The 18055-nt window shown below is 46.4% G+C and overlaps 1 protein-coding gene across 1 annotated transcript; it reads left to right on the forward strand.

Moving 5' to 3' along the window:
* Positions 1 to 5406: 5406 nt before the first annotated feature.
* Positions 5407 to 17550, forward strand: LOC135792823 (uncharacterized). The gene is made up of 6 exons (XM_065303584.1): positions 5407 to 6305; positions 11001 to 11142; positions 11261 to 11472; positions 11543 to 11676; positions 16193 to 16477; positions 16646 to 17550. Exons 1-6 carry the CDS (start codon positions 5906 to 5908, stop codon positions 16841 to 16843), a joined length of 1371 nt encoding a protein of 456 aa, XP_065159656.1. The 5' UTR covers positions 5407 to 5905; the 3' UTR covers positions 16844 to 17550.
* The last annotated feature ends 505 nt before the right edge of the window (positions 17551 to 18055 follow it).

An 18055-nucleotide genomic window follows, 5' to 3' on the forward strand; every position in this document is an offset into this window, starting at 1 on the left:
TTCTTTGTTTTCGGCGCTTTGCGAGAAAAAATGCGTCGCTTTAAGAAACCCTAGTCTTTAAGTGTGCCGGCGGACGCTTCATGCTCGCATTACTGTGTCCACACACATAGCGCGCCCATCAACTTATACGAAGAACACGAGAATCGTCTTTAAACGTCCAAATGTCCACAAAGCCGCGCCGCCGCCACCATCCTCCTCCGCACACTCTCGCGGCGCGCACTTGAAACTTCTCTATTTCTACTTCGATTTCAACAATTCCGGACTGCTCTATTTCTATTCCCATTTCGCTGCCCAATTCCTATTCCTATTTCAATCCCCCCGGTTTAGCGTTACCCGCCGCGCCCTATCCTCCGCCGCGCTATATCTATCCATCTTTTATCAGCTTCCACTTCTGGCGTTGCGCCGCCGGTCGCGCGTCGTCAAACGAATCGCATCCTTCGATTCCTGGTCCTTATCCCTATCTGGCCGGCCACTTTTCGCTCCGGCGTCCGCCCGCGCCGATCCCGTGATACTCGACGCCGCACGGCATCCCCGCGCCCGCCACGGCTTTACGTAACGCGACGTAAGTCAATGTTACGCGACGCTCGACTTTCGGATTCGCCCGTCGAGCCGAGGTATCATCGACGTCCTTGACAATATATTGCTATCTTTCGTTTATCCTTTCGAGTATCGCTCGGACGATCGGAGAATTGCACTCGGCGGCGTGGTCCTTCGAGCATATGCCGGTGACATCGGCCGATAAAAATCGACTTTGTTATTAAGCCGCAGGATGCCCAGACCGGAAAACAATCAACTTATTAAGAACAATATTAACCATCCAAACAATAATTCGACTTTGAAACGTTCAGGTAAGCGCATTACTTCAGCATTGCTTATCTTGCAAAGCCTATCAAGTCCAGGTCGTGGAGTATTTCAGCTCGAAAACTAATTATTTATTGAACAATTTAATAATGTTGAAAGCTATTTTAAAAAATAAAGTTGTAAGGAATGTCTAGAAATTGCGCAACGTATACTTTGGCTTCGCCTCTGTCGGAAATACGTTGAAATACACAAATCTGCTTGATCTTGACTTTTTAATTTCTCCACTGCTTTGATAAGATCCATCCTCGGAAATATCGCAATCTCCATCTGCACGCGCAGCCTTTTGTTAATATTTAATAATTTTTATTAGGATATGACGCAGACGGAAGCGCGCACAGAAAAAAAACTCATAAACGTCGTCGAACATCATGAGTAATAAGGAAGTCGAGACTAACACCGGTCATAAACGAAGGAAGAATGCGCGAAGCAAGACGCAGAGATGTGAAAGTATTGAAGCCGCCCGTTGAAGAACGCGAGCGTAGCGATGCAAAAGCCAATAAGAATGTGCAGGAAGCGTAAACTAATTTGATTAAAATTAATATTAAGATGGCAAAGATGCTTTCGGGGCGCGCGTCACTGCGTTGAGCGCGGCGGCCGCGTCTTGGCTGGCGGCTGAATGCACATAAAAGCCTATCCGCCGCCGCCTGCCATCGTACTACGCAGATTATCGCGCATATTAAATCACTAGCAAGTAGTGCGCGCCGAGAAAAAATAAACAAAACCTGTCCAAAGATCTCGTGCTGAATTTTGAGTTCGAAATTCTGACGTGGTAACCGCCCCGCGTGCATTAATTATGATTGATAATATTGATTATTGATGGCTGACTGGGCCAGTCTGGGCGGCGGTTGCAGAATATTCAAAGGTAAGTGCACAAGGGTGAAGGTGCGGTTGGGTCGGGTTGAAATGTAGGTCGCTGTGTGTCCTGCAGTGTGCTCTTGTGGCAAATTTTGAAGAACGCTGTCGCAGCACAATCCGGATGCAGCATAAGCACAAGAGACAGAGGAGATAAAAAGTCGAATCTACCGGTACTCGACGATGATGTTAATGAAATATTTATGCGACGCGGTTTTGCGGGGCCGGCACCGCTCCATTTTATATTCGGCGCACATTGCGCCGGTTATTTGCTTGTGCGCCCACTCCCCACAACAGCACAAGTTCGTTTGCATGTCCTCTTGCAGTTGCCGCGGCTAATGCTGCGCGCTACGGATGCCGGCAAGAAGCGGCTGGCTTTCGATGCACGTAGCATTAAGCAGGGCGCGGCGGCGGCGGCGGCGGCAGCGGCCAAAGAGCGCGCAAAGAAACAAGAAAACAGCCGGGTGGTTTATGGCTCAGTCGGCCGGAAATATAATGAAAATATAACGAAGCTGTTACGTTGCCCGCGCCGCGCCGTCCATATGCTCGTTGATATTCAAGCCGAGAAAGGCGCAGCCGTGGCGGCGGTGGTGGCGACGACGGCGTAACGAAGCGCGGACGCCGAGTGCACAAACGTAAGAGGCAGGCGCCGGGCCTGTTTGGTTTGATTATATTGTTCACGGCGGCGAAAAATATGCGCGCGAACTAAATAAGCAAATAAGCGCCGCGGGGCATGCGAGAGATGGCCGCGCCCGCCACCGCCACAGCCTCAACGCGCAACTTCTTAAAACGTCCACGCCACTTTACGCATTACTTATTCAACCAACTATCCTCAGAACGCGCTCGGAGTTAATTAAAGTCAAATTAAATTAATTTCCTTTCCGAAATTGGTCGTTTAAACAACACACACATCCATCTATTAATCATTAAAATTCTGCAGAATAAAAACAATAAAGAACATAGTGGATTGCAAAGTTTTCCATCAAAACGTTGATATTTACGCCTTGTAATTGAAGCGTATTGGAGTTTTGCGGAGGCGGCGCACGCCCGGTGTCAAAGCTGTCGGGAAGACAGACTCGCCGACGCAGCAACAAGCCAAGATGACAAACAACCGAAGTTCTTTGCCATCCGCAGCGCTTTTATTCTGTTATTAAACGAAGAAAAACATCAATACGGAGAAGATCAACATAAACAATAAAAACCAGAAGCAAGCTGCACACCACGCGATCAAATTGCAATGCGCGCGTATTTATTTGAAAACAATAGACACAAAGATTGCGCTCGCGCTGCATACGGACGCAAATTAAATAACGAGACAAGCTGTTGTACAATACTGCCGTCGCCGGCAGTAAAACATAAAGCCAGCGAGCGAGGTTTTTTGCTAACGACCCACAACTGCCAGCGAACATGACAGCGCAGTGCTCAACTAATCATCCCTGCTTACAGATTTAAAGTCACTTTCTTTCGAGATGTCAGTATTTAATACTATTAATGTAAATGATTAAATTGCGGTTTGTTTGTTTTTTTTATTGCTCGTGGCGAATCAGGAGAGCAATCATGTTTTCCGAATGGATAAAAATAGTTGATGGGATTTCAAGCGAATAAAAAAGATTCGGGAATGGAAGCCGAATTAAAATCTGTTTTTATTATTTCAGATGACAATTTCCGGACGGAAACATAAAAGCGAGCGACGGCGTGCCCCGCAGGAATCGACCCTGAAGTCCGAGGGCGCGCTGTAAAACGAAACCGTAACTCTATCCTTTCTTACGCCGGGGACGCCGGCGAGCGAACTAATCGCGTTGATACGCGCCGTAAGTCGTTGTAGCGGAATTTAGAAAATACATAAACACAACAAGTACGCCCGGATTAAATAAATACTTACAGCAAAGCCCCGCCTTGCGCACGCGTTCGAATTAATGCCCGGGGAGGCGCAGGCAGGCCGGCGGCGTCGCGCGAGCTACTGAATTAATCAAATTACGCAAAATAAATAAATAAATACCTGCCGCCTAAATATGACCCGCGCGTGCGGCGGATTCGGCGCCAACTTCGAGTAAAAGCGGAATTAATTTGTTTTCACGAGCTAAACTCGGTCGTCCGGCAGGACGCAGGTGCCGATCGTCGAGGTGTATTCGCCAAATTCTTGCCGGCCCGTAAATCCTTTGATGATTGCGAAATTAGTTTTCGATTGTAAATGAAATGGAAATTCTGAATTTAACTGCACTATAATTCTGAATATGCACGCGAAAATTGCGCAGATGTAATCACAATAATTCAAATGGGATTTTCGTTTCGCGGAGAGAGAGAGGCCATACAATGTGTTTCGGCTGGTCATTGCATGACGAGGACTAAATGATACAAATCATATAGAATCGTGCATGCCGGATCATCCCCTCGACTCTGGTGCGCCGATCGGTTATTAGTCGTGTCACAATCGCGCCGAATTCGCGCGTCAGCGTGTTCATCCGGCCGGGCACACACACTGAGCGTATGATTGTGTGCGCACACACGCGCACGATGATTGTTTCTTGTTATCTATTTATATGTCTATGGGGGTGGCGGCGGCGGCAAGCCGCCCAACACAATTAACCGCGGCCCGCGCCGCAATTTCCAGGGCGACGCGCGCGCAAGAATAAAGCCGCACGCTGTAAGTGCAGGTCCACTCGGGCAAACATCAATTGACTGTGTGCGACTGTATGCGGCGTATGTTAATTATCAGCGACTAATAGAATATGTCATTTCGAGACACGCGCATAAAGGCGGGCAGCGTAATTACTGTTTTATTGCTCTTGCTTCAACTGATGGTGTTGCACTCCAGCTACTAAAAGTACAATCGCTAATTTACCTGCCAACGTAACTAAATAGATAAGTTTTACAGTCTTTTACAAAAGAATAAACAAAGAATTAAAATAAAAACACATTATTACCTTTAATATGGCAATTTTAGATTTTTTTTTAACTTTTTCCACGGTTTTTAAACACAAAAAGTGCTATTTTGAACACGAACCGCACTTTAGTCATGGATGTTATGCACGGGGCGGAGCTTGCGATTGCGCATTTGTCTACGGTGCAGTCAAACAAGTCAAAGCAGGCGCTGCTACACTCGCTCTCAATCAGTCTCGTGATTAAAATCCTCGTTTAGCTACTTGATACTTAATATACTATCACAAAATTTCTGTGTTTGTTTTGTATATTTTAATATTATTCAACATCCTGGTTGATTATCCTGCTGACTGTTTTTCTAAAATTTAAATATTCAATAGGAATAGAGCCACATTAGTAATGCTCGGTTTAAGATACTAATATTATGCAGAATTTAATCAGTTTCTATTTGATTACAAAATGTATTAATCCAAACCGTTAATTACCGATAAGTTATTAATATATTGATACAGTGGTGTACGGTGTCCGCCGAAAACATGCAATATGTATGCATAAATGGCCCACAATCACTATATTAAAATTTATTTACAAATATGCTGTTGAACTTTGCCTAATCGCGAATTATACTTCATGATTTATCAGCGGATATTAATATGTATGTTTGCTAAACTCTTATCATATCAGAATTAAATTGATAAATTGGTAATAATATCATATTTCCTCTGTGAAAGCAAATTTGCAATAATAAAATATAATAACATTAAAGAAATGCCGGTATTTACGCGTTGACATTTGCGAAATTCAACTGCAAGTCGGCGCGATATCGGAGCCGGCTGCAGCGAGCAGATAGAAGCGAGAGCGGCGGCGGCGGATAGTCGTGAAAACGGGCCGGATCGTGGCGCTGCGGCGCTCGCCGACGGTGGTCGCAAGCCAGCCGCGTTCGCTACCGCCGTCATTCCGCACCGGCAACGGCCACGGCCAGCATCCAGCCGCCGCGAGACTCTCCGCCGCCGTCGCGTGCCCGCAGATCGCGCGAAGACCGCCGCCGGGCGAAAACGTCGCGCGCGCCGCGAAGAAGGGTCACGCCCCTTTTATCCTCACCGCGTTGCAACCGCGACAGGCGCACCGATTCAAAACCGCGTCGCTTATCACAAAAAAAAAAATAAACATAAATTTGATGTTACTTTAAGCGCATTTGAAACTCAGCGACAACTTGTATTACAACACCAGATTTACAATGAGCGACGCGCGTCGCGCGTGTTCAACGGTGGGCAAGTAAGCGCGACGTGTGGAGAACAACGCCGGCCGGGAAATGCGCTCGTTTCCGAATGCCGTGACGGAAGCCGCGCGCGAGATTACCGCCGAAACTATCGCCGCGCTGCGAGAGGAAACGCGCGTCGACGGCGCGCCTCAGCGGAAAAACTTCGCGAAGCAACAACTCCGATTTGCGATGCAGGCGGGCGACGAGCACAACAAATGCCGCACCACGCGTTGTGCGGCGACCCGACGCCGAAAAGTTATGACCCGCCAGCAAGGTGAAGCGGTGGCGCATGATGACGGCGGGCGGATGGACGAAGGCGACGCGTTCGCGAAAGTGGCGGCGAAGAAAAAGAGTTGCCGAGAAAGGAGGAGTGGATTCGTGTTGTTGGAAAGTTTACCCGTTATTAGGGCCATCAGATGGGCCATTAGTTTTGCACTCGTGATTGATTCAGGTACGTCCTTTGAATATCTATTCCAAAACTCATCCCAACACCCCCGCAACCTGCGAATGTTTCTATTGCGGACAAAATCGACATCGGCGAAAAACGCAGCGTTTTAAAGTTTCTTTGTGACAAAAATTAATTATAACTAAAATTAATGACCAAGTAAGATACAAAAGGCGTAAAAAGTTTGACTGTTTAATTAAGGCAGCGCAGAAATTTGCCCTTTGCAAAGTCCGCGCATACAAAAAACCTAGTTTATTTTAGCTTGTGTGCTGTGCAAATCCAGACAAGTCAAAGACTCAAAGAAAAAATATTTGATTAAAGAAGAATCTCTCGGACGGCATGAATCTACTTCAAAAGATTGTTTTTTAATGAAGATCTCTTCCTCGTACATTTTTCAGCGTTTCCGTTCATTATTTTCATTCGGGATAATTCACAGCGAAAACGTAAATTGATTTTTAACAAATCAACAAATAGTCATCGAACAACTGTTATTTGCACAAATTGAAAATAAACAATAGTTCATATAGTGTCCAACGTTATAAATATAATGAAAAGGTGCTCGTAAAATATTTAAACATGAAAAATTGAAATTGTGTCTGATGGCGCCATCAGCTAAACGAATATACAGCCGGGCAGCAACATTAATAAAATGCATTAAAAAATGTACCATTAGTCAAGGATTTTATGTGTTTGCGTTTTGGGCGTGTAGCGGCGCCCGCCCGCCCACGCTTTTTGTTTCATTTCGTTTGTTTACGCGCGCATTTATGCTTCCTAGACGCATAAAACGGCTGCGTTTTGATATTCCACTTTATTTGAATAAATTTTCATGATTCTATTAATTATTAGTGCCTCGAGAGTGCTTCCAGAAACGAATAAATACGTATTAATTAAAGTTATAAAGCCGGCGTTATTTATTTAGGCGGGGGGCGGCGGCGGCGGCGGCGGTGGCATGCAGGTCTCACCGGACGCGGATAAATCTCACAACTTTGCACCACGCCGGCGTGCGGAAAATTTGAATTTACTATCGCGATGTAAGTGTACGAACAACTAGTTTACTCAATCATTTCGAGGTTGGGAGAAATGAGGCGGCCGAAGCAATATGCATCTCACTGACGGCGGTGTCAGCTTGTATTTATTTTGGATGCTGTTTGTTTTCCGTTCGCCGGGAAATCCGTCCGCGCATTACGTCTTCCACCTTCGCGTTTCAATATATCGCATCGGTTTGCAAACTTTCGGCCCCTTCGAATCCGGCGGCGGCGGCGGTTGTTAAACCGCCTGCTTATGCATTATGCGCGGTGTAACGTTTAAACGTTTGTGTACAGCGCGATATGATTTATTGCCGCGCGAGCTCGAAGTACGGCCGTAATACGTAATACTTTTTATGCTCATGGCTGCTGCCGCTGCCGCCACCGCCGCCCCCCTCGGGTTGCGCTCATCGCCAGCCGGCCGCGCGCGCTCGCTATCATTTTTATTCCGGCTTACTTGCGACGAATGCCCGCTTATTCCCGCATATTTGCGCGCCGCCGCCGCCGAGCGTTCCGCTGCGTTGCCGCGCATGCTGTCATTTTTTGCGCCCGAAAATATCGCCAAAGTACATAAACTATGCGTGCGACTGCAAAACTACTAACAACTCTAACAACTGTTATTAATAACCTTCAAACCGCACTCCGGCGCCAATTTTTCATTTTTATTTCGAGCGTGCTGCGTTATCGCGCGTGCTGCAAACGTTTTTGACTATCAGCCGCCCCCTCACACCCCGTCGAACATTTCCGCTTGTTTGCGCGTAAAAGTTGCGATTGCCATCTAGTCCCGTCGCAAATGATTTCTCACCTGTCGGAAATGTTTGATTAAATTCAAGCGTACAATAATAGCCTAATAAGATGCTACCACAGCTCCGCGCCGCCCCCCCCCCATCCTGAATCAGACTAATATAGCGCGCAAAGAATACACAATCATAAAACACACAGCAATTTCAACTCATGCGAGAAAGTTCCGAAAGTGTAAGGAACGCATAAAAGGCATGTGTATGCGCGGAGGCGGCGAAGGCAACGAGGCGCTGGTGGCGAACGCCGGGGAAAATAAAGCGGAAAGAATTGTGGATAAAGTTTTGCTAATCATAACCCCATAAAACGCGACCCAAACGCCCATTCCTCATCTTTCTATTGCCTCTCTTTTCATTTCTTTTTAACTATTTCCCATCCACACGTAGGCGACCTCTCCTCCCCGTCAGCGGCGGTGGCGGTATCGTTCCGACCCCCGATCGACTGCGATTTCTTCTGTATATTTCATCGCTGGCGTTCGGTCGCTGTGGAATCTTTTTTCGCCGTTTTTCTCGCTTTATCGCCCCGTCGATGGCAATTCGCGTCGTTTTTGTCTTCTTCTTGCGGCCGGCGCAGGCGGCGCGGGTGGTACGCGCGTTTTCTTATTTCTTATTCGCATAAGTCCGAGCGAACCGCTCGAAAATGTAACTGGTATCCATGCGATTTCGACGATTTACTGTATTTGGTTGGGGCGATAGGGGCATTTTTATGTCTTTCGGTTGTGATTTCTTCGCGGCGGCGAGCCGAGAGGAATAGTGTTACGAGCGCGGCGGGCGTCCTCCGCCGTCTCCGCATGTGTGCCTCTTTTTTGAATAACTGCCATGCGCGTGATTGCGTTATAGTTAGTGGGGCGGCGAAATCTCGACATCGAAGTCGAGATTTTGATTCCACCACGGCGCGCGGTGATTTATTCATAATATTGTTGTGGTTTGTGGACCATTGTATGGACGCAGTGCACAATGCGCTACAACAATAGACGCGAATACTCAACGAGCCCATAGAAACAGGTACAATATGCCTCATATTGTGAACCAATTAATTTGGTCTGTTTGTTTCTTTGCTCTGTACATCATCGAGCACGTTGTTATTGGTTCTTTCAAAGCCTGTATGTTTGCTGTCACAAAAATGCATTCTAATTGGACACAAACAAAAAAAAAAACACATCAACTCGTGCACGCCGTGATGCGCAAATCGAAAGGAAATTGAAATGGAAATGAAAATATAAATCTATGAAACTAAAATGAAAGCCTCGAATCTTTATAATCGCGCTCGTCCTCCGCGCCGAACGGAAGCGAAAGACACAAAGATGCAATAAACTACAGAAAATAATATTTAAATTACGTGCGCTCGAATGCAATTCCTCAAAAATGCTCCTCAAACGGCGAACAATGCCCGGGCGAAAAACTGAATGTTTTATGCGTTTGGCGTGCGCCGATGCGTGAAGATTTGATTTGCTTAATGATCATAAATTATTTTGATTTATATCGCGCGACGATTTCCACGGCTTCCTCACTGGGCATAATCTTATTCTTTATTTTGCCCATTTCCGTTCTTTATTTTCTGATGGCAATCCAAGAGGAATGCCGCGCCACGCCGGCGGAATTCCAATAAGAAATAATTTTCACATCATTTCGACATTTCGCCGAGCGTCGTCCTACAAAAGCCATGAAATATTTTAATTACATTTGTGCTTGCTTCTTGAATCGAACACATGTTCCGCACTTTTCTACGCCGCGAGAGATGAGCGAACGGGTTCAAATCCGGCGGCGTAATTACGAGAGTTCGTTTCGTTTCGATTCGAGATAATTTGATCATTCAGATGAAGTGAAACATCCCATCGCGCTCCAATGAAACTCGCGTGTGCGAATTTTTTTCGCAACGTGTCGCGAAACCAATAACGTTTGATATGCTGCGTGGCAGTTTGGCACCGTGACTGACTGATTTGATGTGCGTGTAAGGCAGTCTGTAATAAATTTCTGGAAAAAAATTCTGCATAAAAATTAATGACGCGCCGCGCGCGCTGATTTCAGATTGGATGGGATCAATGTAAATTACGCGTTCGTGAAAAATCGCCGACTTTTAAAATACTAGTAATTCATGTGTCACGACATTGAAGTTGCAAAAAGTCAAAGATTCAATAATTAAATCGATAATATAAAAAAGAAAAAGAAAAGTAAAATGAAGAAAAAAATTATTTTTTCTTAATAAATATTAATAAAAATTAGATACACTAGAGTGCCTGGGCTGTAAAATCTAATTTTTCATTGTTCGACTTGAATTACTTATATATTGCTCTTGAACTTTATCCCATCCATCGAATAATTATTACAAACGGTTTATTCGCAACGGTACGTAACTTTTATGAACTTTTTCGGCGTTTCCCTGCAGATTTCTCTCATTTTTAAGGATACCAACCTTCCCCCGCCTCTCCTGAATGGTGACACGCGTTGGTGATGCCTCTGTGGTGACACCGATGATGTTTGCGTAAAATTCATTCGAGCGTAAAAGTTGCAAGCGCCGCAACTAAAAATTTCGCTTCTATCGGCGGGGCGGCATCGGCATCGCTCACAACCGCCTCGTACCCATATCATAGGCGTATCATATTACGCCGTAGCCGACGACCGTGTCGCGTTTTATCGGTGACACTTTTTGTGCTTCTGCCTATCAAAACCGGCGTACATCGACTCTCCGGTTACGTGCGCGAGAATTCATTATTCAGCTTAGGTCCGCTTTGAAAATGTTTGTTGTGACAGCCTACGGGCGAGGATTTAAAATCGCAAGCCTCCTCAACATCCAATTATTGTTTTGTCCGTCGATTTAAGAGTAGTGCGATCGTTCGGAGACATGTCACAAACGGTTCAAATGCTTGCTTTTTGTTTAGCTTGTGGCCTGCGGCTGACGAACATGACAGCGCCGTTGGTCGCCGATACGCGCAGCGACATGCACATGGATTGTCATTTCGACATGGGCGCTGAGCTGCTCTACGCCGTCAAGTGGTATAAGGACGATCAGGAGTTTTTCAGGTGAGTGGCGTCCCGCGATGCGGAGATTACGGTCCGAGGGCGATCGATCGATCGACCTACGACATCCCTGCGTTTTCGAAAGCTCGGCTGGCTTATATTGTTGCGTCGTTACTTACAGATTCCAGCCCCACCAGCAGCCGCATACGATCATGTATCCGGTGGCGGGCGTGCACATGCAGACCTCGGCGACGCAGTGCGACGAGACGCGATGCAAGCTGCGGCTGACGAATCTCACCCGCGAGCACAGCGGCGGCGCCTACCGCTGCGAGGTGTCCACCGAAGCGCCGGCCTTCCGACTTGCCTCGGAGACCCACAGCGTCACCGTTGCAAGTATGTGCGCCACACTATTTTCACGCCAAACGCACGCATTACGATGTTTACGCTTCTGTTTTGCGTGCAGCGCTGCCGCTGGACCTACCTCGCATCACCGGCTTGGTGGACACGTATGCGGTGGACGACATGTTAACCCTCGAATGCGTTTCGGGCGCCGGCGATCCCACGCCGCAGCTCACCTGGTACATCAACAACCAGCCGGTGAGTTTGCACGCGCTCAGCCGCGTAACTAGTTATTAATTAATCAATTATTCAATAATACGCTGATGTGGAGACTGCGTTTTCGTTAAGTCATGCGCGGACTGCCGATGAGCGAGGTTTTAGCTCACCAGGTGTTATTAAATCAAAGAGCAAGCGGCGTAAAATGAAGAATTGTGTAAAGTTAATTTTGAAGTTGGTTTCCACGAATTGATCCGGTAAACAATTCTGAGTAAAATTTATACATTAGCTGAGAGAGCTTTAAGCAGCGTGTGGTGAAGCCCTGATAACGTTCCACGTTATAATTAATAATTAATTAATTAGCAAACGATTAGTAAATGAACGCGTACTGCAACAATGCACTCGGCATTCCCGTCACAAACGAGTGCGTCCTCGACACACGACGCATCCACTTCCACCCGGAAGCCCGGGACGACGCACACAATTCCCGCCGTTCGGCCGCCAGGCAAATTTTCGCTTTTCACCATGAAACGCGTGCATCTCTCGCACTACTTACCACGTGAGAGGTAACAACACGCTCGCAGGTATTAAGCGCACTGCCGTTATTGCAGGCGTTAATGTGAGCGCGGGCGGGCCAGGCCGGAGGAAAGCCCGCGCCGCGTTATTATCTGGCCTGATAGATAATAAATAACGACGCCGGCGGCGACGAGGACACGCCGGTAATCCGAATTGATCGGTGCGCGCGGCGAAATTTGATCGATATTGTTATATACGCGCGCACGTAAAAGGCGCACGTACTTGCATAATGTATGGCGGGCAAGGGGTACGTAACCCCGAAGATCAACATCAGCATCGACAGCGGCGAAACAACGCCGAGATGAATGGGGATCAGGGCCGCATTCTATCAGGTAGCGACTCATCCTCCCTGGGTCATTACACTGAATACCATATTATACCATGTTCGTATTAAACACTACACTAATCAACAGTCTATCAAATCCTGTAAGGAACTACAAGTATTCCAATCAACTGACAGCAGATTTTTTTTTGAGTATCTGCAACCAATTGTACACATATTGCGATAGCTGTAAATTATAACCTCAAAATATGGTGTAAAAGTTTGGTTATGTTATGCCAGCGCTTGATTTCTGCTCGTCGGGACCAAAAGACTCGGTAGGCGAATTTCGGTGAACACTTTATGCTTTGTCTCACGCCTATGCCGCCCTCATCTCTCCATTGTGCGGCGTGGTGTATTGAGTAACTGATCCGGGGAGCAATTAATAATTTCGGAAAGGTGTATTAATAAATGCTGCATTTCCTAGCAACCGCCACTCCGAGGCGCCGCTCCGCAGGCGTCCGTGAGAGCGCGAACTAATTAATTAGTAATAAGTTAGTCGAGCGGCATGCCCCGCGAGAATACGCGGAGATGCGCGCCTTGTGCGCCTTCATTGTCCATACAGTGATTGATTGATTGATTCGATCGATTGAATACCGCCGTAATGCGCCGCGCGCTGCGCCGTAATCAAGCCATTAATTAAGCAATCATAAAAATTGATAATGAGATTTTGTTTTGTTTGGCGCGCGCACATTTTACGAATTTAATTTGTCGACTCTCCTTGCCGGAGCAAAATTGCAATCTGCTTTTTTTCCCGTCGCCAGACAGCGGCGCGCAAATGAATCTCAATGAATATTCATCACAATAAAAAAGAAACGACGCACCAATTTAAACTGTGTCACTTCTTCGGGGGTTCGAGAGGGATATTCAAATTGGGAGTCGCAAAAAAAAACTTTATTATTACTACTACTCCTCGGTTTGTTTCTGTAATTTTCTTTGAGACGTTTAACGTGCAGCGCCACCGTGCAAAGCAGCATATTTCCTCTCATTATTTTCATTTGTATTTAAATTTAAATTTTCCATTCGATAAACTCGATTAATTCGATTCGTACTCGTAGTTATTTCGAGTGCCCCGTTCGATTTCGAGCGCGTTGCTTCGAAATGCAAATCGAATCGATTACATTCGAAGCGAGGAGCGCAAAAAACTCGTGAATTATTTAGCGAAATTTTCCATTTTTGGGAGCAAGACACGACGAGCGGGGCTGGCTTGCATCGGAATTGCGAGATGAGGCGGCGTGCGTGGAACGTGCCTCGGTACGCGCCGAGCTAATTATACACACGACGCGAAACAACTAATTAGCATGAAATATGTGTGCTAATATCGCGCGCTCGCAATGCGAAGGCATTCAGATGTGATTACGGCAAATCTGTGAGATCTGTGAAAAAGGGTCGCACGCGCTCGCACGTTGAAAGGCGTGAGGCAACTAAAAGCGCTAGTGTATAATTTGTAACAGAATAGAGCGCGCGCGCGGGGGCGCAGCGTGAATGGATCATTTTCGAATCATGCGCGTCATTAACTCGTCACTGTTATGCGACGATGGCGTTTAGAAGTCACGCAAATTGCCAATTGCCACCGCAAACACATTCGGCATTCATAATTTCGAAGCCGCGCATTCACAGCATTCATCGGCATTCAACGATTCCGGCAGCCAGATTGAAGCTGGAATAAAAGCGGGCGGCATAAAGAATCGAGCGCATTAGAATAAAGCGCGCACGACGGACGACATGCTACAGTCGCAACTGAATAAGAAAATATCGAAGTCGGACGCATCGAATATGAATGAATGAAGAGAGAGAAGATAAAAGACGCGGTGGTGGTGGTGGTGGCGGGCCAGTGTGATTGAATTGTGCAATTTACGCGCCCGATTTGTACCATTCGCGTGTCTATGATTCGGATCATTTTTCATATCTGCGCCGGCGACTTGAGTGCATCGTAGTTTAGAGTCGCGCGATGGATTTCCGCGCGCAAGAAGTTTTCTTCCAGCCCGCAACACGCGTAACTTCTTAACAGCGCGACTTATAAAGTTATGAATAAGTTACGTACGGATGAATAATAAAATGAAGCGGCGCAGAGAAGATATTTATCATTTTTCGTCATTGCGATGCGGCGTCGAGCCGCAGCCGCGCATCGGCTGTCAATCGATCATGTCGCGCGGCGGCGGCGAATAAGTCGATGAAAGTTTAAGTTTCGGCCGGGATTTCCTGCCTATTGATCATATTATTTCGTCGTTTATCTTGCTTTTCAAATGGATAAATAAATACGTCCAGGCGCGCGCGGCGAAATAAAACGCGCGGCGGCGGAAATATAAATTCGTTTTCGTAAAAGTTTCGCTTTTTATGACTTCCGAGTACACACAGCGAGCGAGCGCGCCCCCGGGGGCCGGCAACTATGTGCACGAGCGATTACTCTGCTTTCTTCGAACGCGACTGCTCTTCTGCATAGCGAGCGAACGCGATCGTGGGAACGCGCCGGGAGTTTGAGGTGAATATTAATTAACAGGTGAAATTGATGGTCGAGGCGACACCGCAGCCTGCGAACTCGACGACTGAAGAATGTTGCAAACTTCGCGGCAGTCAAATAAAAACAAGTCATGCATGAATAAATTCGGCTGTAAATTGTCAGAATGTTCAAACAGCGATGGCAACGAAAGGAAACCACAAAACGTCGTCGACGGCGGGTGATACGCAACAATAACGTAAGTATATGAAATTTAATTGAGAGTTATCTGAAAAATGGTGGTATGTGATTTCTATGTGCAAGATCGAATTAAAATCGCCAACTTTGTTATTTCATCGCCACGTTGTAGCCCAGCATGATGGAAAATTGAAAAAGTCATACCACCGTTCTCCACTTAGCTCTGCAATTAAAAACTTTCCCATTGAATATCACACCTGACAGTTTTCTCTCGCTTCAGGTAATCTGAGTGGTCGGGGTTGCGCGCACAAGTGGAGAACAAGTGGTGGACTTAGCAATTTGCGCCATCACGAAGAAGAAACCTTCGACGGTCGACGTGAGCAACGAGACTAGTGCGTGTGCTCCTTCCGCGCGTGTGTCTGTCCTTGATGTTGAAGAATCGATGTACATAAATTTACAAAGTGTTCCTTTATTTCCTCGAAAACCGAGCGCGCAGAAACGAAAAAAGAAACACACACACACACACACACACGCCGAAAGCGACTACGAAAAGAGAAAACACTGTAAAAGTTAACGGTCATATTATATTTTCTTTCTAGGAGTATCTTTTGGTATTCTCGCTGCCTGCGCCCGCCTCCAGCGTGTTGCGAGCACGCATTTATGCTCGAAAATACAACTCGAGATGGATGTAATTCAAGATAGCAATCTTTTGCGATGTTTCTATTGAATCGCGTGCAACCATTCTTTATTTATAGGTATTTTAAATAATCGTAAAGACATCTAGCAGCGGAGAAATAAAATAAAGCTCGAATTATATTTCCCGGTCGTTCGCGTCGGAAGTATCGACGACGGGAAAGGAGGTCGTGCAATGCGCGCGATTCGCCGGATCGCGGCTACAACATGTTTCTCTGTTCGAGTCGAAGTGTAATTGCCAACTAAATAAATCGTTCGCGCTCAGGTGTTGTGTTATTCTGCGAAGTGCATGTGTATCAGTAGTATGAACGGTTTGTTTGCTTGGTATCTTGCAGGCGCCCGCGGAGATACTCGGCGAGGCGTCCACGACGCAAGTAAACGAAAAATCATCGCGAGGTGATCACAACGGTATCGAGCATAACGTAGATGGCAGCACCAATCAGAGGAGCACCATTGTGTTGGCGAAACGAACGCAACCACTACGAATGCGTATCGAGAGAAGACACCTTCAAGGCGCTGGGGCGATGATGGTGCAGTGCGCCAGTACACTGCCGGCGATGCCAATGGTCCAGCCGCAGACTGTCGGGCACACGGTGATCATTCGATCGCGCACCGCGCAGGTAAGTGTAGATTTTTTTCGTCAAATTTGTGCGCTTGGCATGCAAAGTGTTGTGCGATTGGTGGGCGAAACGTGCCTTGGCATGGATTGCGCGCCGCGTCGACTTCGGCTGCTTGCTTGCTTGCTTTTAATTATAAACTGCCTAAATCTCGACTGCTTGTTGGCGTAGGTAAACAACGAGAAGCTCCATTGGCCCGATTATGCGTCGTCGTCGTCGTCGTCGTCGGCGGCGCGTTTCACTTTCGGCGCGCACGCACGCCGCAGCGCGTCGCGAAGTTATTTAACTAGTTACTTAAGTTGCCGAAACTTTCAAATCCTCGCCATTAACTTACTATTACTCATGTACTATCACTACGACAACAACTAATATGCGGCCGTCTAAACGTGTACGAGTAGTAAATCTATTAATCCAAGTAGCGCCACAGCTCTCCTATAACTTATAAGATATTTACTTCTTTCCATACGTACGTACATGATAAATGCATAATTTATTGGAGATTTTCGAGGAAAAACGCGGCGACCGCAATTAATGTGTAAATTATTAGTTTTGGAGACAAGCCCGCCTAATACTTCACACAATTTCACCAACAGCATTATGAATACCGAGATTGACAAGGACGTAAATGATGCAAATAAGAAGAAAGGTGAAAAAAATAACAGACAGCTTTAAAATTCAGAATTTCCATATTATTATTATTATTCTATGTTAGTATGTAATTGTAATGTTAAAATCTAAGTATTTGTCCGAGGTAACATACGTTTTGTGTAACACCCAGCCCTGAAACCCACCCCCACACACACACACACTGCATGTGGCACCCAACTGAAATTAATAACCATGTAGAAAATAATTCAGTTTGATTGAAAATGAACTGATAAATTTGATTATAAACTTTGCACACCGCCGAAATGTATAATGGAAAATTGTAAAACAAGCGCGCGAACGATTTTATTCGAATTCGATTCGCAAAACACAATTATATTAAACAAACAAATAAGCAAATATGCAAATGCAGTTTGAAAGTTTTAATTTGTAAATAAACGAATAAATAAATATGAACGTCAACAGAATAATGTAAACGTAGAGGATCTAATGGAGTACGATGCCAACCGCATCGGCCACACATACACACATACACACCTTCATAGTCTCACACACACACACACACCCACACACATCCGCCGCCCCCGGCAGCGTGAGCGCGCTGGAACTCATTATGCCGCAACCGATTTGTGTGAAATGTTTCGCAAACATTTGATTAATTAAGCACTCGTTTATCAGTAATTCTAATGTAATTGGTTTCGAGCGCCAAGAACCGCGCGCGCGACAGCCACGAGATCTAATAAAATGTAGTGCGTTCGACGCTGGAGGAAGAAAATTACGCGTACACTGAATACACGCCGGGGCTGTGTATTGAAATGTTGGCGCGCGCGGGCAGAATTGTGTATTGCCGATAAGGTAATCAATTTTCGAGCAATTTCCGATCGAGGCGGGCGGCGCGCGCGATGCTGCCCGCCGGCAATTTCACGCATCAAGCTGTTGTCCGCCGCCTCTGACGCCGGACGAGTTACATGCGCC

Source organism: Atheta coriaria, unplaced genomic scaffold, assembly GCF_025399875.1.
Source record: "Atheta coriaria isolate IRGN ID8LTWV9N9 unplaced genomic scaffold, Caltech_Dcor_3.1 hic_scaffold_1_pilon, whole genome shotgun sequence".
Taxonomy (NCBI): domain Eukaryota; kingdom Metazoa; phylum Arthropoda; class Insecta; order Coleoptera; family Staphylinidae; genus Dalotia; species Dalotia coriaria.

Coding starts and splice junctions, on each gene's coding strand:
- LOC135792823 (XM_065303584.1), top strand. CDS start 5,906: ATGCGCTCGTTTCCGAATGCCGTGACGGAAGCCGCGCGCGAGATTACC. Junction 11,473..11,542: donor CCACAGCGTCACCGTTGCAA/GTATGTGCGCCA, acceptor TTTTGCGTGCAG/CGCTGCCGCTGGACCTACCT. Junction 16,478..16,645: donor TTCGATCGCGCACCGCGCAG/GTAAGTGTAGAT, acceptor TTGTTGGCGTAG/GTAAACAACGAGAAGCTCCA.